This window comes from Ochotona curzoniae, unplaced genomic scaffold, assembly GCF_017591425.1.
Source record: "Ochotona curzoniae isolate NIBS_2020 unplaced genomic scaffold, NIBS_Ocur_1.0 contig_54, whole genome shotgun sequence".
NCBI classification, from domain to species: Eukaryota; Metazoa; Chordata; class Mammalia; order Lagomorpha; family Ochotonidae; genus Ochotona; species Ochotona curzoniae.
Genome location: NW_024466464.1, coordinates 255,528 through 280,728, shown reverse-complemented (window position 1 = coordinate 280,728; position 25,201 = coordinate 255,528). Strand labels below are relative to the sequence as shown.

The 25,201-nt window shown below is 56.9% G+C and overlaps 2 protein-coding genes across 7 annotated transcripts in view; one reads left to right on the top strand and one right to left on the bottom strand.

Annotated features, from left to right (window-relative positions):
* The first annotated feature begins 1,480 nt into the window (after positions 1–1,480).
* RAC1 (Rac family small GTPase 1) overlaps positions 1,481–25,201 on the top strand; it is a 25,283-nt gene continuing 1,562 nt past the window's right edge. Inside the window, exons 1-7 of one of the 3 annotated variants that reach the window (XM_040989994.1) lie at positions 1,485–1,772; positions 11,230–11,301; positions 13,171–13,288; positions 19,169–19,225; positions 20,314–20,376; positions 20,675–20,834; positions 20,928–22,345. In XM_040989994.1, coding sequence (XP_040845928.1) covers positions 1,738–1,772; positions 11,230–11,301; positions 13,171–13,288; positions 19,169–19,225; positions 20,314–20,376; positions 20,675–20,834; positions 20,928–21,058 — 636 coding nt within the window. In that variant the 5' untranslated portion in view covers positions 1,485–1,737 and the 3' untranslated portion in view covers positions 21,059–22,345. Of the gene's footprint in view, positions 1,773–11,229; positions 11,302–13,170; positions 13,289–19,168; positions 19,226–20,313; positions 20,377–20,674; positions 20,835–20,927; positions 22,346–25,201 lie in introns of those variants that run through there. The other 2 variants (XM_040989996.1, XM_040989997.1) reach the window with 2 other exon arrangements.
* The window catches only part of DAGLB (diacylglycerol lipase beta), a 23,871-nt gene continuing 21,666 nt past the window's right edge, over positions 22,997–25,201 (bottom strand). For 3 of the 4 annotated variants that reach the window (XM_040989986.1, XM_040989987.1, XM_040989989.1), the window contains 4 exons: positions 25,044–25,112; positions 24,894–24,966; positions 23,957–24,207; positions 22,997–23,848 (listed from right to left, as the gene is read on the bottom strand). In XM_040989986.1, coding sequence (XP_040845920.1) covers positions 23,650–23,848; positions 23,957–24,207; positions 24,894–24,966; positions 25,044–25,112 — 592 coding nt within the window. In that variant the 3' untranslated portion in view covers positions 22,997–23,649. Of the gene's footprint in view, positions 23,849–23,956; positions 24,208–24,893; positions 24,967–25,043; positions 25,113–25,201 lie in introns of those variants that run through there. The other variant, XM_040989988.1, reaches the window with a different exon arrangement.

Here is a 25,201-nt window from a genome sequence, read left to right as displayed (position 1 = left end):
GCAGAGGCAGTACAGGATGGTTCAGGTACTTGCGTCCCGGGTCCCTGCCACCACGGGAGAGACCCAGACGGAGTTCCTGGCTGCTGGCAGCAGTCTTCCCGCAGTGCTGGTTCTCACAGGCGTCTGGGGAGTGAACCATGGAGAAGATGTCTGTATCTCTTTAGCTCTTTTCCTTTCAAGTAAACAAAAAAAAAATTGTTTTTTAATATCTATTTATTTATTTGAAAGGCAGACTTACAGAGACAGGAAAGAGAGAGAGAGAGAGAGGAGATTTTCCTTCTATCTGCTGGTTCCATCCGGGACTCAAACCAGTGCCCACCTGGATGGGTTGCTGGTGCCACAGGCAGCGACTTTACCCACATCACGGCACTTCTTCTTTTAGAGTTATTTGTTTATTTGAAAGGCAGAGCTTGTCGGGGGAGATCTTCTGTCCCAGCAAGGATTGAGCCAGGCGGAAATCAAGAGCCAGGCGCTTCGTCGGGATTTCTCGCGCTGGTGGTGCCGCCCTCCACTGCTTTTACCCCAGGTCATTACAGGAAGCTGGATCAGAAGCGGAGCAGCCGGGACTTGAACCAGCACCCACATGGGATGTTGGCATTGCAGGCAGTGGCCTTCCACACCATGCCACAACACCAGCCCTTGAATATTCTCATACAAACAAATTCACTGTCGGTGCTGTTGGAACTAGAGATTAGAGACAACTCAGTTGCCCCGTGATAATGAAATCCTTTAAATCCAGGGTGGGTGTATGGCACAGCTGGTAAGACGCCACTCTTCTCACAGCGCCTGCGTCCCAATTCTGCTTCCAGGAGAGCTTCCTGCTAATGGGCACCCTGGGAGGCACCAGATGGTGGACACCCGGTCAGCAACTCAGCTTGGGTGCCTGGCTGCTAAATGTCCCCTCTTAGTTCTGGTGGTTGCAGGCACTTGGGGGAAAAATCAGCAGCTGGGAGATTTCTTTAAAGGAACATTAACATAAATGCCTAGAAAGCAAAATAAGAGACAAACATCCATCATTTGAATGAATCCTGATCATCGCTGATTGTGATTTTGGTTCTTTTTTTTTTTTTCTTTTCCTTACAGTTTTAGCTCCGGAAATTTCTAGAAGACCCTGATGTCATCGTTTAAGTCACAGAGACAGCAGAGAAAAGGATGAGAAAGAGTTGTGTGTGTGGGTGAGGGGAGGAGGACAGGACTCGACGCCCCTTTTGATGTCCTATGCAAGGGAGCGGTGACGTAAGTGTGGGTCCCCCGACACCCCATTTGCCTGCTTTCCAAAAGCTCCAGCCCGGCCGCGCCCAGACGGCGTCAAAAGATGGCGGCCACCCCGCCCCACCGCCCTCCCAGCGAGGCACACCCCGCGGCCGGAGCCGAGCGCGGCCGAGCGCGGCCGAGCGCTCCCGAGTGTTCCCGAAGCCCTGAGGAACCCCGGGAGGCGCTCGGGCGCCAGCGGCCCCTCCCGGAGCCTGGGAGCGGCGGCGCCGGCTCGGGGGGAGGGGAGGCCGGATGTGAGTGGAGCGGCCATTTCCTGTTTCTCTGCAGTTTTCCTCCGTTTTGGGTGGTGGCTGCTGCCGGGCCGGTGCCTGCCGTCGGCGGAGGGGGCGAAGGCGGCGTGGACGAGTGACTCCGGCATCCCGCGCCGCCGGAGTGTAGCCGCGCGCCGGTGCGCCCGCTCGCCCTCCCGCCCGCTTCCCGCCTCAGCGTCCGGCCGCCGCCGCGGCCCTGCGAGCGGCCCCGATGCAGGCCATCAAGTGTGTGGTGGTGGGAGACGGGTGAGTGCGCGCGCGCGGCCGGGGCCCCGGGGTCGCGGGTGGGGACGCCGGGCCGGGCGTGCCGGAGCGTGCACGGAGCGGACGGCGAGGGCCCGGGGCGGGTCCGGCACCGCGCGCCCGGCTTTCCCGGCCGCGGGCTGGCCTAGGCCCCGGGGCGGCCTCTCGGCGGGGCTCGGCGGGCCGGGCTCGGCCGCGGGGTGCAGGGCCTCGGCGGGCCGGGCTCGGCCGCGGGGTGCAGGGCCTCGGCGGCCGCGGGGTGCAGGGCCTCGGCGGGCCGGGCTCGGCCGCGGGGTGCAGGGCCTCGGCGGCCGCGGGGTGCAGGGCCTCGGCGGGCCGGGCTCGGCCGCGGGGTGCAGGGCCTCGGCGGCCGCGGGGTGCAGGGCCTCGGCGGGCCGGGCTCGGCCGCGGGGTGCAGGGCCTCGCCGGCCGCGGGGTGCAGGGCCTCGGCGCCGGGCACGGCTCGGTGGACTCCACCCTGGCCCTCGCGCTTCCCCCGGACGCCGCCCGCCACCCCAGCGCCCTGCTGGGCACGTCCCTTAGGCGGGTTTGGAGCTGTCGTTATTTATTTATTTTTCCTGCTTGTCGGAAAAGGGGGACCCATCTCTCTGTGGCTCCCCCACCTTGGAGAGCTGCGGCGGGTCGGGAAGGGGGAGGGCGCAGGGGTCCCAGTCGGTGACCGGAAACTTTTTAGCTCGTACGCCCTGATCGCCTCGACTTTGTAACTTTGGCCACTTGTGGACTTCTCGTGGAGAAAGTTTTATTGATTATTATTTTTTTAAGAGATGTCGTCAGGTGGTAGATGTGATGGAAACCCATCTCTTCTTTGAATGTAGTCTTAAAAAAAAAAAAAGAATGCCGGCGAAGCGCGGGCTGAGGCCCCGGGCGGCGAGCTCGACTGTCCATGGTGGTTCCAGGCTCTTGACCAGGACAAGACTGGTTTTATGCAGTCCCCGCCCGCCCCTCGCAGAAACAAGAATCTCGGTGTAATCCGAGCAAAATCGCGCGTCTCAGCTGTGCTTGTGTGGGGATAGTGTTCTCCGAGGGAGCGCCAAGAATGACCTGCCAGTTTGGTCCGGCTCGAGTGCACACTGCTCACTTCAAGAGTTCAGGGCGGCGGGGAGCTGTCTGCCCCCCAACCGGTCAAAAGGACCTTTTTTTTTTTTTTTTTTTTTGGTTCTTCTGTACCTTGAAATCGGGTGATCTCTTAGTTTAAGAGATTTGACCTTAAACATTTGAACGTTGTTTCTGGAAGATGGCAGAACAGGCAACTGATTTTTACTTATTTTCCTTCACAAGATCCGCATCTGTTGAGTCTGTGTCACAAATCAGAGAAATTGGTGATGGCTGTTTCTGGTTCCGCATAGACCAGCAGCAGTTCCGTTTCATAAGCAGACTTAGGGCTGTGTGCAGTAGCTTTTCCTTGGTGAAGAGAAAACCTTAACCTTATCACTTGGGGAAATGTGTGCGTGTGGTTGGATTGGAAGTGAAGCCAAGCGTTGGTGTTTTTGTCTTAGGAACGTTTAAAACGACCCGACTTTAAAAATACTTGTGCTGAGCAGTGCCACTTGCTAGCTGCTTTTGTAAGTAAAGGTGCTGGTTGAGTCCAGACCCAGCTCTGGCACTGGCTGTTGGGCCCCAAGAGCTCGCAGCTGGCTTTGTCATCCAGTGAGAAGCCTTGGGGGTATCCCTGCGTCCTCCTCCTCCAAGCTGTGCCTGTCAGAGCAGTTTCAACAGTTGCTCAAGGTGCTGGGTGTTAAGTCCCCCCCAGGAGCCAGGTTGTTCATACCGCTGAGGGTCTGTGAAGGAGCGTCAGATATTAAAATCACCGCTCCTGCCCTGGGATTTTCCATCTGCCATATATATTGTACGTTTTTCTGGAAAAGGCAGATTTACAGAGAGAAAGAGACAAAGGTTTTCTGTCCGCTGGTTCACTCCCCACGCGGCTGCAGTGGCCAGAGCTGAGTCGATCTGGAGCCAGGAGCTCTTCTGGTTTCCCAGGCAGGTGCAGGGTCCCAAGGCTTTGGGCCGCCTTCCACTGCCTTCCTAGGCCACAGGCAGGGAGCTGGAGGGGAAGTGGAGCATTTGGGCACAATGCCCAAATGGGATCCCAGCACTCGGAAGGCCAGGATTTAGCCCCTGAGCCACCGTGCTCTGCCCTCCATCTGCTTTTTATTTCTGAACATTGATTTGCAAGAGAGAGGAAACTGCCTTTGTCAGCTCACCCCTGCGGGTGTGGCCGGGACTGGGCGCCTGGGTCCCTGTGTGGATGGGAGGGACCTGACTGAGCCAGCACCACCACTCCCAGCACCTTGCAGTAGAGTGAGCTTCACGCACTGCGGCAACAGCCGGAGGAGCTGAGCCAGTCTGAAGCCAGGAGCCGGGAACTTCTTCCTGTGTGTGGAGCACATGGATTCAGGGAGCATGAGCCTGGGGCTATATTGGAAGTGAAGCAGCTGGGACTTGAACCAGTGCCCATATGGTTTGCCAGTGTTGCAGGTGGCGACTTAACCCTCTAAGCCATAGCATTGGCCCTCATAGTCTACCTGTTAATACTGTATTGACCTGTGTATTGACTGGCTACGTGGCATTCAAGTGAAGGGGATTTTTACCAAATATTTAAGCTATCCTACTTTAAGAGGTCATATGAATCAAGTTGTTTTGTTTTTTTTTAGTAAAACTTCAAATACTAAATTGTCCATACCAAAAATGCTTTTTTCTGATAAACTTTATCCTGATGCCATCATTGGAATGTTCTTTTATTCAGAGGTTGCCCAAGTAGTGGATGGGACTGTTTCCACTAGAAGTGCTTGAAACGGTGGAGGCAGACAGGCAGATGGGAGGAGCAGGCTACGTGTTAACCATGCTCTAAGTGGGTCAGCTTGCCTGTGTTCTAATCGGTGGCAACATGTAGGTGTTAAAGTATGAGTGTGTGCTAGCTTTTGGCCTTGGCTTGCTGGAAAGCTGGCGGGGAGCCCTCGAAGGCCCCGGTTCGCTCGGCCATGGCGGCGTTCACCAGGGCTTGGGGTCCCCGCAGATGTGGCCGCCCGGAAGTCGGCTTGCTGTCTCACTGAGGATGCCATTGAGCAGCGGTGACCTGGTCCGTGAGGTCATGTCGAGCAGTCCTGTGTGTTTCATACTGGGGCCTTGACTTGCTGTAAAGGTTTTTTTTGATTCTGAACTGACTTCCAGGTTGAGGTTTTTCGTTGCCACTCTGATCTTGGTTGGTGAAAATATACATAGCATTGTTTATTATCTTCGAAGTTTGGAGTGATAGGCCTAATGAGAGCTTGGGGTTGTGTGGAGGAGTGTGAGGAAGCCATTGCTAGAAAGCCGAAATGTACTTTTTGGAAGGGTGTTTGGGGCATTGGTCTGCCGGCTCAGTGCTGTGTGCTTTTGTACCAGGTGGCTGCTTGGCCCATCAGGCAGGGTCTTACCTGGTAGTGCCCCCGGGAAAGAGGGCGTATTATCGCAACGCCCGCTTCAGAGCAGCCTGTCCAGCTTAGCAGAAGCAAGAGGTTACTTCCAGCATTTCTATTGTTTAACTTTAAGATTTATTAATTTTTACTGGCAAGGCAGATATACAGAGAGAAGGAAAGAAAGAGAGAAAGCTCTTCGGTCCTCTGGTTCACTCTCCAAGTGACCACAACTGCCGGAGCTGAGTCTACCTGAAGCCAGGAGCTTCTTCTGGGTCTCCCACGTGGGTGCAGGGTCCCAAGGCTCTGGGCTGTCCTTAGCTGCCTTTCCAGGCCACAGGCAGGGAGCTGGATGGAAGTGGGATTAGTACTGGTGCCCGTATAGGGTCCTGGGGCATGCAAGGTGAGGACTTCAGCCACTAGGCTACTGCCCCAGCTCAATTCCAGCATCTTAACACTTCAGAAACGGGGGAGAACTGCGGAGTCTGCACCCACAGACCCAGTCCTGGCGCCCATGACCTGTTTTCTGTGTGCTGTACTTGCTGTCTTCCCATTTCCATGGGATGTAATTGAGGTGCCGGCTTTCATGGAGGAGGGGTGGTGTGAAGTTAGATACATTTCTGTTTTTTACATTATTTGAGGGCCTAGCATGATGGCTCAGAGGCGTTGGTTCTTGTCTCTCCTCTCTGTAAATCTGATTTCCCAAAGAGATAAATAAAAAATTTATTTGAGAAGTGAGAGACAGAGAGCTCCTGTGTGCTGGGTCACTCTTCAGGAGCCTGCAACAGCCTGCATGGGCATCTGGAAACTCAGTCCAGGAACCAACCACCTGAGCCGGCACCCCCGCCTCCCAGAGACCGAGGAAGTCTCACGCTGGAGTCAGCCAAGTGACCCTCAGCTCTGTAACAGGTAGCTGCTTCAACTGTAGGCGTTGCAGACAGATAAAAGTTCACTCCCCAACTGGCTACCGTGGCCGGGCTGAGCTAATCCAGAGCCAGGAGCTTCTTCTCGGTCACCCAGACCTCACAAACTTGTGCAGGCCTTGGGCCATCCTCAACTGCTTTCCCAGGCTGCAAGCAGAGAGCTGGATGGGAAGTAGGGCAGCTGGGGGACATGAACCAACACTCATATGGGATCCCGGCGCGTGCAAGGCTAGGACTTAGCCACTAGGCTTCTGTGCCCTGCCCCATGATCTGTTCTTTTTTAAGATTTTTATGTATGTGTGTGGTTACTATTATTATTATTAGTAGTAGTAGTATTTGAAAGGCAGATTTTACAGTGGAGAGAGAGAGGATCTTGCATTGGCTGGTTCACTCCCCAGCTGGCCACAGTGACCAGAGCTGAGCCAGTTAGGAGCCAGCAACTTCACCTGGGTCGCGTCAGTGGCTGCAGGGCCCAAGGACTTGAGCCATCCTCTGTTGCTTTCCCAGGCCACTGTGGGCATCTAGATAGAAAGTGGTGTCTGTCTGGGATACTGGTGCCACAGGTGGAGGATTAGCCTGTTGAGCCACTTCGCCAGCCCCCAAATTTACTGTATTTAGAAGGCAGAGAGAGGGCACGAGTTTCCATTTTCTGGTTCAGTCTCCACACGGCTTAAATGGCTGCAGCTAATTCCGGTCAAAACCAAGAACCCAGAACTCTGTATAGGGCTGCCTCTGCTAGTTTCCCAGGCATGTGAGTAGGGTGCTGGGACTGTGGTAGAAGAGCTGGGTGAGATTTGGGCTAGCACTGCAGGCGGCACTTAACACAGCACAGTGCACTGGGGGCTGGCTGCAGGAGCTGACAGAATGCCCCGGCTCCAGTGATGGCTGGAATTGAGCCAGTCTGGAGCCAGGAGCCAGGAGCTTCTTCCAGGTCTCCCACACGGGTGCAGGGTCCCAAGGCTTTGGGCCGTCCTTGACTGCTTTCCCAGACGACCACAGGCAGGGAGCTGGATGGGAAGTGGAGCAGCCAGGATCAGAACCAGCGCCCATATGGGATCCCGGCACATTCAAGGAGAGGACTTTAACCGCTAGGCCACGCCCCCCGGCCCAGAATTTGATATATCTTAACAGATTTCTTTATTAATTTGAAAGGCATACAGAAAAAGAGAGAATGTTCCATGCTACTGATTCACTCCCCAGATCCCTACAAGGGCCAGAACCGGCCTGATGTGAAGCTGGCAGCCAGGGGCTCCTGCCAGGTCCCCCGCGTGGCTGCAGGGCCCTCCTGCACTGGGCCGGTCTGTGCTGCCCTCCCAGGCAGGATGGCAGGGAGCAGCTCCACCCCCGGGTCGGCCCCCAGTAAAAAATTCCTAATGGAAAAAGTAACAGGGTTTGTAAGTTACTGGCTTTGATGTGGGTTATTTCCACAGGATAGAAGTGGAAGCTCAGATAAGTTTAAAAAAATGGTAATGTCATGGGCTGGGGGAAATGCCAGTGCATAAGTGCTGTGAGCTTTTCTTCAGTAAAGTCACGGTTACTGTCCGGTTGTGGTGTCTTTCACAGAGTAAGACAAGGTGGGCCTGAGCGATTCGATCACATTGGCATCCAGAGCAGATAAGCACTTGCAGGGGCTTTGGCGGCTGTGGGCATGGCCTGTGGACGCTGTGGGCATGGCCTGTGGACGCTGTGACCACCACCAGCGCTGGGGCCTACCTGTGCCTCCGTGACTGTGGCTGTGCCTGTGGAGGTGAACACACGCCAAGTGCCAGGAAAAGTGTCTTTTTCTTGTTGGTACACATTTCAACAGTTGAATAAAAATCAAGATTCTGGGCCTGGCAGCTCACCTTGAACGGCTCACCTAGTCCTCACCTTGAACGTGTTGGGATCCCGTATGGCACTGGTTCTAATCCCAGCAGCCCTGCTTCCCATCCAGCTCCCTGCTTGTGGCCTGGGAAAGCAGTCGAAGACGGCCCAAAGTCTTGGAACCCTGCAGCCACATAGGAGACCTGGAGGAAGTTCCTGGCTTAGGAGCCCTTGCTGCTGCTTGAGTGAATTATCGAATGGAAGATCTTTGTTCTCCTCTCTGTATCTCTTTCTAATAAAAATAAATAAATCTTTAAAAAAAAAAAAAAAAAAGCTTCTTGGGCCTGGCCTGATAATCTAGTGACTAAATCCTTGCCTTGCATCCGCCAGGATCCCATTTGGGCGCTGGTTCATATCCCGGCTGCTCTCCTGGCTCCTGGCTTCGAATCAGCTCAGAGCTGACTGTTGTGGGGAAGCAAACCTGTGGATGGAAGATCTTTCTGTCTTTCCTTCTCTGTATATCTGCCTTTCCGATAAAAAACAATTTTTTAAAAAATCATGATTCTGTCAGGAATCTTGTTTTTAATGGCAAGTAGATTTGTAGCAGATAACGGTTGGCCATCAGAGTTGCAGCCAGCGTCCCCTTCTGCCAGCACCTGCAGGTCCTTCCCAGGCGAGCAAGGGAAACTGTGGCTCATTTCAGGCCGGCTCTCCTGCTTACGTGGCCACCTGGTTCCTGGTTCCTTTAGAACGGGGTTTCAGAAGCGCTCCTGAAGGCGTTTAAGCATATGGCTATGGCCTTTGCAGATGCTTATCCCCAACTTGGGGCTGCAGTCTGGGCAACCTGCTGTCCCCAGCAACACCGGCTTTTGGGAGCAGGGCCCGCTGCTGGGGCCTTGCTGCCCAACCAGCCCAGAGCCTGGGTGGGTGTGATGGCTCCTGCGACAGCCCACTGCCCTTCAGCCCCTCGTTTACAGCCATGCTTCCCCCTCTGCCGTGGTGGGTCCCAGCTTTGTCAGTCTGCAGAGACCACCTCTAAAATAACCTACTTTATTGCCAGCTTAAGCTCCCCTGGCCTCCCACGTCCCGTGCCATGCCTGGTACGTCCTTGGCCTTCCCTGTGCTGGCCTTGCTTCGTCAGCTCTTGCCTCGGCGTCCTGCCTGCCCCCCTCTGCCCTGCTGCCTTCTCTGGCTGCCTGGAGATGAGGGCCGACCTCTGCACTCTTGGCCACACCTAGCACGCCTAGGCTCTGCTGCGATGGTGGCGACGTGTTTCCTGTGCTTTCTGTGTGATCTTGTTTGTTGCACCTGGAATGCCCTGTGGCAAGCCACATGTGAGTTGGTAGAAATGGAAACTGAACTGAAGTTTAGGGAGTTTGGGAAGGCATTAGTAGTTCTGAGTCCATTTTATGGGTAAGAAAACTGAGGCGGGGGAAGCTGGAATCCGTAGTGAAGGAGCTGGCCCCTAGCACCCAGCCGCGCTCTGCTCCCACAGGCCTGCTCTGCCGGCAGCTCTTGAGAGATGCGTGTAGAGTGAGTCATGATCTGCTGAGAAAGCCTTGAGGGGAGGTTACCTCCTGGTGATGTAATGTTTAACGCGGGGAGGTCTTTGGGGTGGGGAGTTCCAACTTTGGGTAAGCATTTAATGTTCCCAGCAAAACAAGTGCTGGCAAGCCTGGGTGGGGTCCGCTCTGGCTGGGGGTTCTCCCTTCCTCCCAGGAAGCAGAGCAGCGCAGAGCTGAGCGTGACCATCGGTCTTACACCTCAGGTGCCAGGCTGTCATCCTTCCTTGGGAAAGTGGCAGAGGACAGGAGGGGGTGACGTCCGAGGGCCCTGAAGATGAGCTGGGGGATTGGAGGCTTGGCACGGTGTGTGGGGGTGAGGCTCGGGGCACTCTTACCTTGTGGTGCTCTAGTGCCTGCGGGCGCCGGTCCCCACACACCGTGCCAGTGCTGGCCCCTCCTGCGTGCCCCGTGTCTCCCCCAGCCGTGGCCGGGCTGGTGGCGCTGGAGGTGAGGGCGCCTGGAGAGCAGTTCTGTGATTGCCGAGGAGCCTGGGTGGCTGAGCTGTGCCTGGCACACAAGTAACAATCTGAGTTGCAGAAAAAAGCTGGTTTTTTTTTTACTATTATTATTTATTTTTCAAGCAATCCTGTATCTGTTTTAAGATTTATTTATTTATTTATTTAGAAAGAGTTGAGACACGTGAGATCTTCCATCTGCTGGCTCATTCCACAAATGGTCACGGTGGCCCGAGCAGGGACAGTCTGAAGTCGAGAGCCTCTTCCGGGTCTCCCACATGAGTGCAGGGCCCAGGTGCTTGGCCACCCTCTGCTGCTGCCCAGGCTCATTAGCAGGAATTTGGATCAGAGATGGAGCCGCTGGGACAGGAGTTGGGACCATATGGCATGCTGATTACCCACTGCCCCACCATGCCAGCCCCACAAGCTGTTTGTGTATTAGTGTTGACAATAGTGTTTTGAGCATAGAATTTAAGGTTCTTGGATGAAAGGATTCTTAAGATATTTATGAAACAGACTTATTAGGTTCTAGAATGTTCTTGAAACAAGCTTGTACTTACATTTTGTTTGTTTTGTTTTACTTGAAAGTTACAAAGAGATCTTGCATCCGCTGATTCACACACCATATGGCTGCAGGAGCCAGAGCTGGGCTGATCCAAAGCTGGGAGCCAGGAGCTTCTTCAGGTCTCCCACTCAGCTGCAGGCTCCCAAGGCCTGGGACCATTCTCCACGGCCCTCCCAGGCCACAGGCAGAAAGCTGGATGGGAAGTAGGGCAGCCAGAGCTGAAACTGGCTCCTTACACTTTTACTTTTTATTTATTTGCAAAATGGAATTACAGAGATCTGCCATCTCCTGGTTCCTGACCCAGAACAGCTGCAGCTGAGCCAGGTTAGAGCCAGGATCCTGGAGCTGTTTCTGGGTCTCCCACATGGGTGCAGAGGCCCAAGCACGTGGGCCATCCTGCTGCTGCTTTGCCAGGCCATGAGCAGTGAGCTGGAATGAAGTGTCATAGTCAGGTCTTGATCTGGCACCCTGTCAGGTGTGTTTCAGGACAAGGCTTGACCCACTGACCCACAGTGCTCTTGCAGAACGGGTGGGGACGGGGACGGGGACAGGGACCCACAACTGTTTTGTATTTCGCCTAAACAAAATTTATGGTTCCTGATTGTATGTCTCTGAGAAATACTAGTTTGCTTCAATTGCTGGGTGAATGTATAGCGTTTTCTGTATTGCTAAATATGTGATCCAAGCTCGGGTTCTGTTCCTGTTGACTGAGCAGCCTCTTCTCCCCCTCCAGAGCTGTGGGTAAGACCTGTCTGCTGATCAGCTACACGACCAATGCCTTCCCCGGAGAGTACATCCCGACCGTGTGAGTACGGCCCCTCTCGCTGTGCTTCTCGGAGAGCTCCTCATCCTTATGGGAACAGGGGACGTTTTATTTTCCTCTCATTTTCTGAACTCTTTGATTATAAGGCGTTTGGGCTTTTTTCAAATCATGGCAGGTGCCCAAGGACTTGAGCCTTCGTCTCCTGCCTTACAAGGTCCTTGGATGTGGGTGCCTCAAGTGGTGTCTTTAGTGGCTCTGCCAAGTGCTCACCCCAGGCCATTACTCTTTATAATTAACTAACTAATTAATTAATTAGAAAGGCAGAGTGACAGATCTCCCACCTGCTGGGTTACTCCCCAAATGGCCTTAACACCCAGGGCCAGGATCTCCTGAGTGGCCAGGAGCTGGACTGCAAGTGGTTGGGACACACTGGCATTCTGCTATGGGATGCAGCCCCCCCCCCCCACCTACCCCCGGGCAGGTGAACCCCCATGCCACATCGCCTGCCTCCAGGCCCCTCCTGGTAGGTTAGAGGGCACTGTGCGTTTGGGGCGTGGCAGCTGGGGTGGGGAGGACGGGTGGCAGTAGCAGGGCGGGGTCGGCCGCCAGGCTGCTTAATCCCTACGGAGCGAGGCTTTGGGTGGGGACAGAGTAGCACTCAGTGTCCCGCGGCCAGAGGAGGACGCCCATCCCATCCGACCTGGCACAGTCCCACTCCTATCATGTGTGTGGAGACAAGTGCAGTGACATTTAACACAGCACAGCCACATGTAGAAAGACGGACGCTGGCCAGTTGGTGGTAGATGGACGGTTGAGCGTTTGGAAGGTCAGAGTCTTTGGGAAATCGACTGCCCATCTGTTCCTTTTGGGAACTGCTCATTGAAGTCCTTGGCTGAATTACCTATGCAGACTTCTTACTGAAGGAATTTCTTGTGATTGAAACAGTCAGTCCCCTCTGGCTCTTTAAATTTTGCTGTGTTGTCTTCTGCCATCTAAACATGTAACAGTCTTGTGTGAACAGCTGCCTCACCTGCCCCATGGAGTGTTAGGATCTTAGGAAGGGCAGTCCTATTTAAATGCTGCAGAAACAGTATCTAGTATTTTTTCTTGGATTTTATTGACTGAAGAATTTATCCTTAATTCATACAGAAATTATTTCCGGTGTTCTGTGAGGTGACTGATTTTTTTATAGGAGAAAGGGAATGTCACAGTACCATTTATCGAACATTTTATCCTGGAAGCAGAATTACCATATTCATCACATCTATTTTTTATTAATATTCTTTTTACTGTGTAAAATTTCCATCTATTTGAAAGGCAGAAAGAAGAGAGAGACAGATAAGCTGTGATCTTCCAGAAGCTGGCTCACGGCCTGGTGCCTCTGGCTGCCAGGCTGGGCCAGGCCTCTCACCTCGCCTGGGTTGGCAGGGACCCCGTGGCCCGAGCTGTCACTGAGGAGCTAGGAAGCTGGAAGGTGTGGGGTGCAGGTGTCAGCTCCGGGCTGCCCCTCACCTTGCTGCAGCTGTAGGCAGCTGCTCGATTTGGTAGCTGCTTTGAATTGCTGTCCCAGAGCTTTTTGTTTTTAAGAACGTGTTATTTGAGGGCGAGCGCTCCCATCCTCTGGTTTGCTTCTGAAATGCCTGCAGGCGCCTGTGTTGGGCTGGGCTGAGGTCAGGAGCAGGGGTCCAGTCCAGGGCCTCCGTGTGGGTGGCAGGTACTTGAATTACCTCCACTGCCTCCTGGCATCTGCACTGGGGCATGGGCACCACAACCCAGAGCTGCCCTCCAGCCTGGGCACAGGGGCACAGGCGGCCTGGCCAGCGCCAGCATCCCCGCCTCCTGCAACCCTTCTGGGATGTGGCTCGGGCAGTGGCTGTGTCTGCGACTGACCCTGTTCATTCCGTTCTGCAGCTTTGACAACTACTCTGCCAATGTTATGGTAGATGGCAAACCGGTGAATCTGGGCCTGTGGGATACAGCTGGACAAGAAGATTACGACAGATTACGCCCCCTGTCCTACCCACAAACAGTAAGGATTACTGCTGTTTCCATACTGTCTTCTAGAATATACAGTTCCTGAATATTTGGTTGATGTGTGTCCTGGAAGAGTGAATTCAGTGGTCGGTGTCTGCCTAGATGCGAGTGTGGTGTTACTGTCGGAGTGTTACTGCTTGTTGCAGCACTGCACTCTCGGCGTCCTTCCACTGCTGTTCTCTACAGCCATGACTTCATTGCCGTCTCACTTGGAAGCCAGACACTGAGTTGTCCCTGCCATCTGCTGGCCCACTCCCCAGATCTGCCACAGCCAGGAGCCAGGAGCTCCGTCTAGGCCTCCCATGTGAGTGGCAGGCACCCTGCTGTCTACCGGAGCGTGTGCTGGTGGGGGCTAGATCAGAAGCAGAACCTGGAGCTCCAGCGTGGGGCCTACAGAAGCCGCCTATCTGCTGAGCTCTGGGACAGCCACGTGGACTCAGCACTGTTTTGTTGTTACGGGCTGCTTTGAAGGTATTCATTGGAAAGGCGGTGTGTCAGGGAGGCTGTGACAGGTCTTCCAGCCACTGATTCATGCCTCTGGTGCGCAGCAGTTGGGCCAGCTGGAGTCAGGAAGGACCAGCACGCTGTGTCATATCCACGGGTGGGTGGTAGGGCCTGCCTTCCTGGGAGAAGGCAGAGTGGCCAGGTCACGGGCCAGGCCTGTCCAGATGGGGTGTGAGTGTCCCACCGTGCCACAGTACCCGCTGTGCACACCACTCCTGGCAGCCAGTTTCAGGATGGCTTGCTCTGTGACAGTGTCAAGGTAAGATCAAGATGTATCTAAACCAAGTTGGTAACTCCTCTTAGGAGTGTAATACTTTTTTCCAGTGACGTTGGTGATCTGTGGCTTCAGTACAGGAAGCCTTTCAGCTGGACCTGAGGTGTGAGGCGAGGCACGTGTGCTGTGCCCAGTCAGAGCCTGCCAGCTGACTGCTCTGTGGATCATGTCAGCTGGGCGAGGCACGTGTGCTGTGCCCAGTCAGAGCCTGCCAGCTGACTGCTGTGTGGATCATGTCAGCTGGGCGAGGCGCGTTTACTGTGCCCAGTCAGAGCCTGCCAGCTGGCTGCTGTGTGTCCTACAGACACTGAGTGGCTCACGGACTAAACCCGATAGAGCAGTAGGTGTCCGGGTCACAAGCTGCTTTTCTTAGGTGTGTCACTGGCTTGTCCAACACAGAAAGTGTTGGAAGCAGTTGGGGACAGGACTAACAGGTAGGAGCCAGCATAACTGCAGAGAGATGACACAGCATAGTTGTGGGGTGCAGATCCTGTCCCCCACTTCCCTCTGGGCGGCCCGGGCCTTTGCCTGCTTGTCCCTTACAGGAATGGCTGAGTTGACGCAGGTGTGTGAGCCCCTCTGGGGTCTCTTGTCCCCTTCCTGCTCACTTGGATGTCCCTCAGGCTTGTTGCTGGGTGGCCACAGGGTCTGCTCAGGGGACACTGCACGGAGCAGGCTCTGCCCTGGACTCAGCGGACAGCGTGGGGTAGATTTTGTTAAAGTTTATTTTTACTTTTGAAAGGCAGAGGCCAAAATTCCTTCCACCTGCTAGTTCACGCTCCAGATGCTCCCAGCGGCTGGGCTGGGCAGCAGCCAGGGGCCAGTTGGAAGCTGAGCTGGCCCTTAACCCAGGTGTGCCATTTCAGGGTGTCAGCTGCATAGGAACCACGGCATTTAAGACTGTTTATGAAAGAAGACAGAGAAGGGCCGGCACGTAGCACCACAGGCTAGGCCTCCTCCCACAAGTGCTGGCATCCCGTAAGGTGCTGGTTCATACTCCAGCTGCTCCACTTTCCATCCAGCTCCCTGCTTATGGCCTGGGAAAGCAGTGGAGGACAGCCCAAGGCCTTGGAACCCTGCACCTGTGAGGGAGACCTAGAGGAAGCTCCTGGCTCCTGGTTTCAGATCACTGGAGCTCCAGCCAGTGCAGCCATTTGGAGAGTAAACCAGCAGATGGAAAGTCTCATTTTCCTCTCCATAAATCTTTTTAAAGGGGGATGGGAGAGAGTAACAGAATAAGTTTCTAAGTCTGCTAGTTTACACCCCACATGGCTGCAGCAGCTCGAGGTGCTGGAGCCCAGGGACGTGCACGCATTGGCTGCTGCTTCCTGGGCGCATTTGCAGGGAGCGTGGGGGGAGTGGAGCAGCCCCTCCACCTGCACAGCTCGGGCACACGCTTGTGCATGCGCCTGCGCTGCTGGCCACACGCCAGATGCAGTCTTTCTCAGTGGTGGGGGTTTCTGATTTTTCAGTGAAGTTTTTTCCAGCTTACTTACAGGTAACGGGGTCCCCGATACACGAGGCCGTGTTCAGGAGTGAATGATGGGTGCTCACGCAAGGTGCTTTGGCCGCGTTCTGGCCAGCACTGCTCAGTCCAGTCAAACCACAACATGGGCGGTGGGAGCTGGACGGCCTCCCTGTTACCTGGCAGTGGCCCCGCCACAGGGAGCTCGGGGTCTTCACCCTCTGCGGAGGTTGCACCCAGTGGGCGTGGCGGTAGTGATCGGGCAGGGTGGGACTTGGCTTCTAAGAAGCCAGCACCACCCAGCTGTGAGTCAAGGGCCGCAGGTAGGGTGGGGCGGCTGCCTTGCAGTCACCCATGGTGGGTCAGGGGTGCCTGGGCTGGAGCCCCCTGTGTGTGCTGCGGGACACAGGAGGCGGTGACCGTGTGCAGCTGGGGCTGAAGCTTTCCTGCCGCGTGCGTGCATGTGCGTGTGGAGGGGCGGACTCGCCTGCTCGACACGCGTGGCAGAAAGGGAGAGAGAGGTGACTCCCAGCTGGGTCTGTCCGCTAACTCCCATGGGGCACTCCGTGTGTCTGCCAGGGCTCAAGTGCTGCACCTGCTTGGGCTCCTCGGGAGATGAGGGGCAACCCTGGGCTGACAGTGAGGACCTGCCAGCCTCCATTGTGGGCGGTGAGCACGGGCCTCCCTCCCAAAGTTCTCTCCAACACAAGCACGGCCATTCCCGTGGCAGAGTGCACGGCACGGAGGAGCTGCACTCTACAGGAGCCCCAGGAATCTGACCTGCAGATGGGGTGCAGGAGAGGAGCCTGGGGTGCCAGAGCTGGGTGGGAGAGGCTAGGAGGAGGGCACGCTGGGAGGTGTGGTGGCAACTGTACCTGTCACACGGCACAGCCCAGGGACGCGGGCAAGCCCCTGTCTTCTGTCCTCTGGTGGAGCTTCCTTTCTCCGCCCAGCAGGTGGCTGCGGTGTGGCCCTTGCTCACCTGTGGCCTCTGCCTCCCGCCCTGCCACCTTCACGCTGTTCCCAGAGGTGCAGGGGCCAGAGCAGGGCCAGGCGGAGGTGAGTCTGCAGGAGCGGTCACCTGCCTGGGGCTTGCCTTGCCAGGGACAGAAGCTGCTTCCTGGTAGATGACTTACTCTGGGCATCCTCAGGGAGGCGTCCCTGCGGTCATCGCTGAGCAGCCTGCTCTCTGGGCAGTGCCAGGTAGCTGAGGGAAGTATGGACACAGGTCTCCCTTGGCTGTCCGGAAGGCGGTGGGCTTCCGTGTTGGCTGAAGTTACCTGTCGTGCGTTAGTTTTTCCGAGCTCGGCTTCTCACCTGCGGTTGTGCTTCTCTGTGCTGTCAGTGCTGGTGCCCGGGAGGAACGCGCGTGTCCCAGCAAGGCCCGGCCCTGGTGGCTCTGCGGCCCCGGCCGTGTGGTGATGCTGCCGAGCTCGGCTCTTTGGTGTGGCCGCCATCTCCTGGCTTGGCGTTGTGGCACAGCACGGTCGGCTGCTGCGTGTTGTGCCAGGATCCCATTGGGCTGAGTCAGCTACTCTGCTGCAACTGTCCTACACACTTGGGCCTGCCACCTGTGTGGGAGGCTGGCTGGGCTTCTGGCTTCGGGCTCTGGCCGCAACCTGGCACTGCCATCTGGGGAATAACTGGTGGGTGGGAGGTCTCTGACCAGTGAGTTGGTCGTTGGTGTCTTCGCTCTGGGAGTCAGAGGCTGGTACCCGTCACCTCTTGCCAGAGGTGAGATCTTACATAGTTGTGGCCTGGTGGATTTCTAGAGAGAACCTCCTGTCCTATGGTTCATTCAAATGCCGGGCCCACGTGGAGGGTGGGGGGCATCAGTCCAGGTCTCCTGCAGGGCCAGGTGGGCTGTGACCAGGTATTTGGACAGCCTGGCGGGCTGCCGAGGGCCAGACTCGAGGTGAAAACTGCTTGGGCACTGTGCCGGCCGGAGATGGGTGTGTGATCTTGTAGTTGGTACAGTGACCTTGGGCGGTCTGCTCTCAGACCAAAGATCATAAAGTGGTTTTTTTTTTTTTTTTTAATGTGTGAAGTGCTGTGCGTTTTGTTCTGTTTGCTTTAAGAAGACATGTGGGAGGCAAGAATTGAGAGCATGCACTCCCGTCTGAGCAGCCCCCTGGGCGTGAGCCAGAGGATGGAAGATGCTCTGTAACCCTGGGTCTCAAGCACGAGTAAATCTGCAAGATGAGGACAATGCTGGCCTGGCCTGGGTGGAGGCCGGTCTTCCGGGGAAGCGGCACGGACCCAGCTGCTCCCTCACAGTGAGCCGGCAGGAAGCTGGGACAGGAGCACGCGCTGGGACTGGGGCCCAGCCGTTTAGCCAGCACCCTGGACGCTCAACCAGACGCCCGCGCCTCAGGTGGCCTTTGGTGGGATTTGGGTTCTAGCATGTAGAGTGCTTGTGGTCGTCCGCAGCGGGGCCGGGCAGTCACGGCAACCCAGGGCACCTGTGTGTGGCTGATGCCCGCTCAGCCTCTTGGGGTTCTGCTTTTGCTCTGTTTCTGTACAGCGACCTTTCCTGGGTGCAGGCGGTGCCTGGATCTTAAAAATACTCAATCCTGGACGTGAGGGCCGGCTGGGAAGCATGTGGAAGAGGAAAAGATGGAGGGGGAAGCGAGGGTGCTTGGCCCGCCCAGCCGCTCACTCTGCCGATCGGCACGGAGAGCCAGGGGCCGCAGCCACGCTGGCTGGAGTCGGCAGAGGCACAGAGAGCTGCCACGTTCGGTCATGCACGGTGGGCATCTGGTGTGGTGCATGTGGAGAGGAAGGACAGGCCAGGGACCCCAGGAGGCTGTGGCTCTGAACACGTGAGGAAGGGGGAGCCATCTGCAGCACTGCACAGGCCCCCCGGGCGCCCAGGAGGGGACGTCCCCGGCACCAGCTGGGCTTGCAGAGAGCTGAGTGGGCTGGCGCAGGAACAGACGGGCCAGGCCGGCCGGGCGGCGGCTGTGCGTGTTTCCGCACTAGAGGTGGGAGTGTGACTAGAAGACTCTGGTTTTAGTCGTGCGCCTTCCTGCACGGAGGGGCTGGCGCCCAGGTGTGAGCGACCCCCGAGGTCCTGGAGGCAGTCACAAAGCAACTCTGGGTCCCTTCAAACTGTGTGTTGGAGAAGCTTGGGTGAAGTGCAGCTAACATCCTAATTCCCTTGTCTTTTTCTTTAGAACTCCAGAGCTCTGTGTTAAAAAAGCAGAGCTGTTGATTTTATTGGAATTTAAAAATGAATTAAAATTGTGGTCAGTACTCAGACGTGACCCTGAGGCAGGTCGCGGGGCCCCGTGTCGGCAGGTCAGCGACACATGTCCTCAAGTTGAAAATGCACTGTCCGAGCAAGAGGGGACTGGGTGACCTTCTGCATGGGGACCTTGGTGGTGACGCAGCCTGGGCAGCGCTCCGGCAAGGGGCACCTCGGCTGCACCCCCAGTGTTGGCCAGTTTCTGCCCACACCATGCCCAGCTGCACAGGGACACTGCCGTTTGGCTATCATGGTGTGATTTGGTGGCAGTTGGCATTGAAAATGTGAAATTGTTGCACGTTTGGGTGCTGTAAAGGGTTGACAGAATTGTAAATAACAGGTTCTGTTAATTTTAACTCAAAATAAAATTCTCATGCATTACTAGGTTGGAGAAGCGTACGGTAAGGAAATTGCCGCCAGGGGCACAGACAAGCCGATTGCCGTATGTAACACTTGTCGTCTTTACCCGCTCTCGGCCCTCAGTTCCCTAGGACTCCTGTGAGCCTCCGTTTCCTTGCGCGTCTTCCGTTTGATTCACTCAGGGTTGGGCTTGGTGACGTGAATGACTTGAGCTCCGTTAGCGCATGCTGGCACCCTGGGCGCTTGCCCCGCTCCTTGCCGGAGAGGCGGTGCGGCGCCGGCTGCGGGGCAGGTGCTGGGAGTCCGCTCCCAGGCCGCGCACTAACAGGAGCAGCACTAACCCGCTGCCAGGGCCTGTCTGCTGTGGCTCCTGCGGGGCGGCTTGCGGGGCTCGGTGCTAACCCAGCGCGCTTTGAGACGGTTGCAGTCAGCCTGGGTGCTGAGGTGACGTTGGGCAAGCTTGTGCATGCGCAGCGTTTCGCTGTCCGTAGAGGCAGCTGTCGGGGGGCGTGTGGGTGACCCTTTCAGGTGCAAGATCGCCGCTGGGACGTTCCCCGTGCTGCTTGGGACGTGGGTGCCTTTCAGAGTCACCTGCTTGTCCTTTCCCGGCAAGGTGCTTCTCAGCTGAGCATTTAGAAACTGGCATTTTTATGGGGTAGGAAGGTGGGGCTTCCGCACACGCACAGTGGGCGGGAGAAAAGGCACTGACCTGGAGCCAGGGCCACCTTTAACGTGCTTGAATGGAACATGCAAATGGGGAGCCTAACTGGAAACGGGGCAGGGAAGGACTTGGAACTGCAGGGCCACTTCAGGGGGTCCGGGACTCAGTGGGGCCTCCCGTGAGTGGCAGGGCCCCCCAGCCGTGAGCGGGCAGCTGGGGGGACTTCCCCAGCAGGCCAGCCGCCCTCCAAGGCCGCGCTTCCCAGAAGTAGTGCGGTAGCACTGCCCTAGTGACGGGTGCCTCGTGTTCATGACGGACACCCAGCGCTCCCAGCATGCCCCTCCGCCCTCCCAGTACCGGCTGCTGGGGGCACTGGCTCTGCCAGCTGCGGAAGCTGCCGGTCGCACAGACCCACACCGAGCCTGCCGTTCCCAGCGGCACTAGACAGCACAGCGCATCGCGCGTTCCGAGAGCTGCTTCCGAAAGGTTTCTCTCTTTCCCTTTCCCAGGATGTCTTCTTAATTTGCTTTTCCCTTGTGAGTCCTGCATCATTTGAAAACGTCCGTGCAAAGGTACGTGGGGGTTAAAGGTGAACCCCTTCACAGCAGAGCCCCGCCCCCATCTGCTCATTTCCTTGCCTTGGGGTTCCTCTGTCCCCCGTAGTCCCTTCTTTCCTCCTGTTACTTGACAGATACTTGACTTTCTGTGGAGTCACTGATCCTGGGGGGCTGGGGATCCTTGCCAGACACCGCTGTGTCCCTTGAGGTTGAGGTTGGGACCTGAAGACACAGCAGGCAGGTGCAGCTGCAGTGGGTACTGGCACAGTCTGCCGCCTGCCAGGATGGAGTTCCAACCTTTGTTCCTGCGCAGTGGTACCCCGAGGTGCGACACCACTGTCCCAACACGCCCATCATCCTTGTGGGGACAAAGCTGGATCTTAGGGATGATAAAGACACGATCGAGAAGCTGAAGGAGAAGAAGCTGACCCCCATCACCTATCCCCAGGGCTTGGCCATGGCCAAGGAGATCGGTAGGTGAACTGAGGGTGCCAGGAGCAGGGCACGGGGGGCGGCGGGGCAGCGGGGTGGCTGTGGCGTGGCTGCCATGGCGCCGTCTCTCGTAGGTGCCGTCAAGTACCTGGAGTGCTCGGCGCTCACGCAGCGAGGCCTCAAGACCGTGTTCGATGAGGCCATCCGCGCCGTCCTCTGCCCGCCCCCCGTCAAGAAGAGGAAGAGAAAGTGCCTGCTGCTCTGAAGGCCCCGCGCCCACAGCCCTCGTCCGCTTTGCTGAGAAACGGTGGAGCCTTCGCACTCAATGCCAAGTTTTTGTTACAGATTAATTTTTCCATAAACCATTTTGAACCAATCAATAATTTTAAGGTTTTGTTTTAAATGTAAGAGTTCAGACTCACCTTCTATTAAAATTTAGCCCTAAAATGACAAGCCTTCTTAAAGCCTTATTGTTCAGAAGCCCCTGTTCTTGCGCAGAGTCCAAGTTGCCAAAAGACCTTCGTGAACTAAGTTGCGTTGTGCTGAGAACACTAAGCACCGAGCGCTGACCGCTGCCGTAAGGGGACTGCGGCTCCCGGAGCAGAGGCGGCCAGCCTCCGTGCAGGCACGTCGCCCTGTGACGGTGCCCGGTCCTGACCCTGTACTGGACGCCCGGAGCAGGTGTCACAGTGCCACTCCGCAGCAGTCCCATTTCCTAGCGAGCGGCTTGCCGAGACGCTGCCACGCCTCGTGTTCATGTGTTTCTTCTAACCGAGTCTCCGTAGCTGTGTGTGCTGGGGGGTGTGGGGAGTGAAGTGCCAGATGCGACCACAGGATGAAGAGACAGAGGTGACACTACATTGTCCGCGGAGTGAGCTCCGTAAAGCCGCCGCGTTCCCCAGGGTTCAGTCCGTGTTAGCAGTAGTGTTTCCCAAGCCGTTGCTTTCCGCCCGGCGGCCCTCGCCGAGTCGGCCGCTGGAGCCATCTTTGAACTGGTCCTCCCCGTAGCTGCCGACTTAGAGCCCCTTCTCAACGAGCAATATGCCTCCTTGTATGATAACATCTGATGACGCAGTAGGAATTTTTTTGTAGATTAGTAAAAGTGCATTCCTGTTATCGCATTACTTTATTCAAAGCTAATTAAACGCTTTCCTTAGTTTTCTAGTTACTAGGTGTAAAAATCATGTGTTGCAGCTTTCCAGGTATTTTAGATGATCTCCCGTGAACGCCGAGCCTCCCTAACAACACTGTCTTGCCAGGCTCCCGACACTCACCCACACTGACCCTCGCGACCGCACCCCACGGACACGCTCCCTCGTGGCTTCCCAGCAGGGTTCCTCTGGGTCTGTGAGGTTGTGTAAACTGCTAGTGCTAACGACGGTCCGTACAGCTGCACTCACTGGCAAGAAAACCACGTGGGAACTTTGAACCACTAAAACAACATTTTTTAAATTGACAGTTGCAGAATTGTGGAGTGTTTTTACATTGATCTTTTGCTAATGCAATTAGCAGTATGTTTTGCATGTATGACTTAATAAATCCTTGAATCATACGACCAGGCATACTCGGATTCTTGTGAACTGATGCATGAACTCTGACGTGTGTGTGCACGAGCTCTCGGGGCTCCCGCCGCCTCCCCGGCAGGCCCGGCTGGTCCCTGTTTTGGTGCCCGTTCCCACACCGGAGCATGGGGGCAGTCACCAGCCTCCTGGGGAAGGTGGGCAAGGCCAGAGCTGCCAGGCTAGCGTGGCCTGTGAGCCTCAGGGCCCAAGGGGCGGATGACCAGTCCTGAGCAGTTTCCTGGAAGACTCCTTTGTTTTCCAGGCAATTAAACCAAATCTCAGGATTTTCCCGGTGTGTCCTGGCCACCCGACACACGTCTGTGCAGTCTCCCGAGGACCTTCCCGCTGCATCCCTGACCCTCCCACACTCCCCTCTGGCTAGCCACATCTCGTCTTGGGCCAGCCTTGGGACTGTGGCTCTTGTCTGTCCTGAGCCACAGTCACTTGGGGCTGCTGTCTCAAGCATACCCGTGACTCCTGGTCTTGCCCTCATGTCTGGTCTTGGCTGGTGCTCGAAGATACCAAAGGCTCACACACGTGACAGGCTGCTGTCCTGCCTCCCCTCCATGAGCTGGAGCTTGGCTGACAACACCCGAGCCAGCACAGGGCGCTTGGCGGTAACGCTCAGCTGCTTTGCCGGAGCAGAGTCAGGGCTCAGCCAGCTCCCAAACAACTGGCAGGCGGCGGGATGCAGCCTTCCTCCCAGTGGGGTCACTCCCCACCACCTGTTGGGCTCCTAGCTCCCACCCTGGTGTTTCTCGTAGCATCTCCACTACCTGCTGAGGGGCTAGGGAGCAGATGAGAGCCGCCTTGCTCAGCCTACAGGCAGAACTGCAAGAACAGTCTGCGGTTCACTTCTGTTCAGAAGAACTAACGCCGCCGGCCGATGCCTTAGACCTGCTCCTTGAAACGGCCTAGGCACAGCACAGAGCCGCAGACGGACCTGTTAAATGCTTTATTCCCTTCACTCCCTTTCAGTCCACTGACCAGCCACCTGCAGGGGGCGCTAGCACGTGTCCACTCCCGTGCCCAGCCCTGCCCTGGGTGCCTTTAGGTGGCAGCCCTGGCATGCCATGCCCCATGCACTTGTAAGAGCTCACACCTGAGCCGTGGCAGGAAAGCGGCCGAGCCCAGGGCTGTCCGTGGCACCTCACCAGCACCGTGCCCACTGCACCCCACAAGCCTCCTGTCCCTGCTGTCCATTCCGGTGTTGTCACCGAGGGCTCCTACTGAGGGTGTCCTGTGTCCTGGCCTCACTCAGACACCAGTCAGGAAACCTTGACACGGTCCCCGCTCACACCACATGGACGTCGGGCAGCCCCTGTGGTGGACAGGAGACGCAGACGCCCCTGTCGGCCACCACGCTGTCCAGGGCTCTCATCAGGACGTCTGGCATGTGGTCAGTCAGCATCTTGGGTCCGATGAGGATTCGGCTGAACTCCGCCTCGTGCGACCACCTGGCAGTGTAGCGCGCTGCCACGCAGCAGCCGAGCCTGCAAGCAGGAGCAAGTGGCGGGCACTGCTTCTGGGACGGCCGCCCGTGCCCGCTGCCCCGTGGAGAGGGGCTGGGGGCCATGGCGCCCCCCAGGGTAAGCACTCACCTCCCTGAGCCGCCCTCCTCCTCCAGGTGGATGATCCTGCCAGGGGGGTACAGAGGCGGGTACTTGGGCGAGGAGTCCAGTGGGGAGTCACTGGAAGAGCTGTATGCGGGGGACCAGTGTGTCAGCAGGCTCTGCTCCCCGAGAAGAGGCTGCGTCAGCTCCCCCTGGCTGTCCCCGTCCAGCTCGGTGGGGAAGTTGTCAGGGTTCCCTCCGAAGAGCTCGTACCAGCAGCCGTGCAACAGGATCCTGTACTGAGGGTGAGGAGAGGGCGGCTGTGCTTCAGCGGGAGCACCCTGCACAGGCGCCTGGAGCACCCGACACACCCCAACGCTGCAGTTCACAGTCCCCTGCCGACCCAGGCCAGGACGCAGAAGATGAGGTCCCACAGAAAACCCTTGGTTCTTTTCAGGAAGTTCTGCCAAGCAGCATGCCCGCCTGTTACCTACTAAATGCTGAGCTGGGGGAGGGGCAAGTATGTGGAGAAGATTTTCTGATTAGCAAAACAAAGCCAAAACCAAAATGGTGGCTAATGAACTAAAATCGCCAGTGAACTTATCCAAAGCAAGCACAGGTGGACATGCTTTTTCAGGCTCCAAGAAACGCACGGGAGCACCCTGGCAATGCCCATGCGCCCCGGGAAACGGCCACGTCCCCAGGACAGGCACACCAGAACCTCCCTCTGGCTTGGGGACAGAGCCCCCAGCAGGCACAGCCGGAGCCGTCGCCCTGGGAGCCGCAGCCCGCCTGCAGTGGATGGGCCCCGGGACAGTGCTAACCGAGTGCGTGTGCCCGCTGAGCCGTCGGCCTGCTGGGCAGCACCACCGAGCGGCGGGCGAGCAGCGGCAGGCCCGGCGGCAGTGCCCTCCCTGTCTGGAGAGCACTGGCCACGGCCAGCTCTGCACTCCCCAGCCACCGCCGCTGCCGGCACAGCCCTTACCTTGGGCTGGTTGCAGTGAGCAATCACACGCAGGATTCTCCTCTTCAGATCCTCCAAGTTGGTCACGCTCAACCTGAGGGGCAGGTCCCACTGAGGCACGGGGCACCGGGGCTCCGGCCACCTCGGCCCCAGCCCCAGCCCCACACCTACCTGGGGATGACATCCTTGCCAAGGACGAGCGACACGACGAAGCCCTTGGAGTATTCACAGAGGGATTTGCTGCAATGCCCCAGACAGCACGAGTCAGCTGCCCGCCCGCAGCGCACAAGGCCAAGGCAGCGAGACTGTGGCTTCCCTGGGCCCTGAAG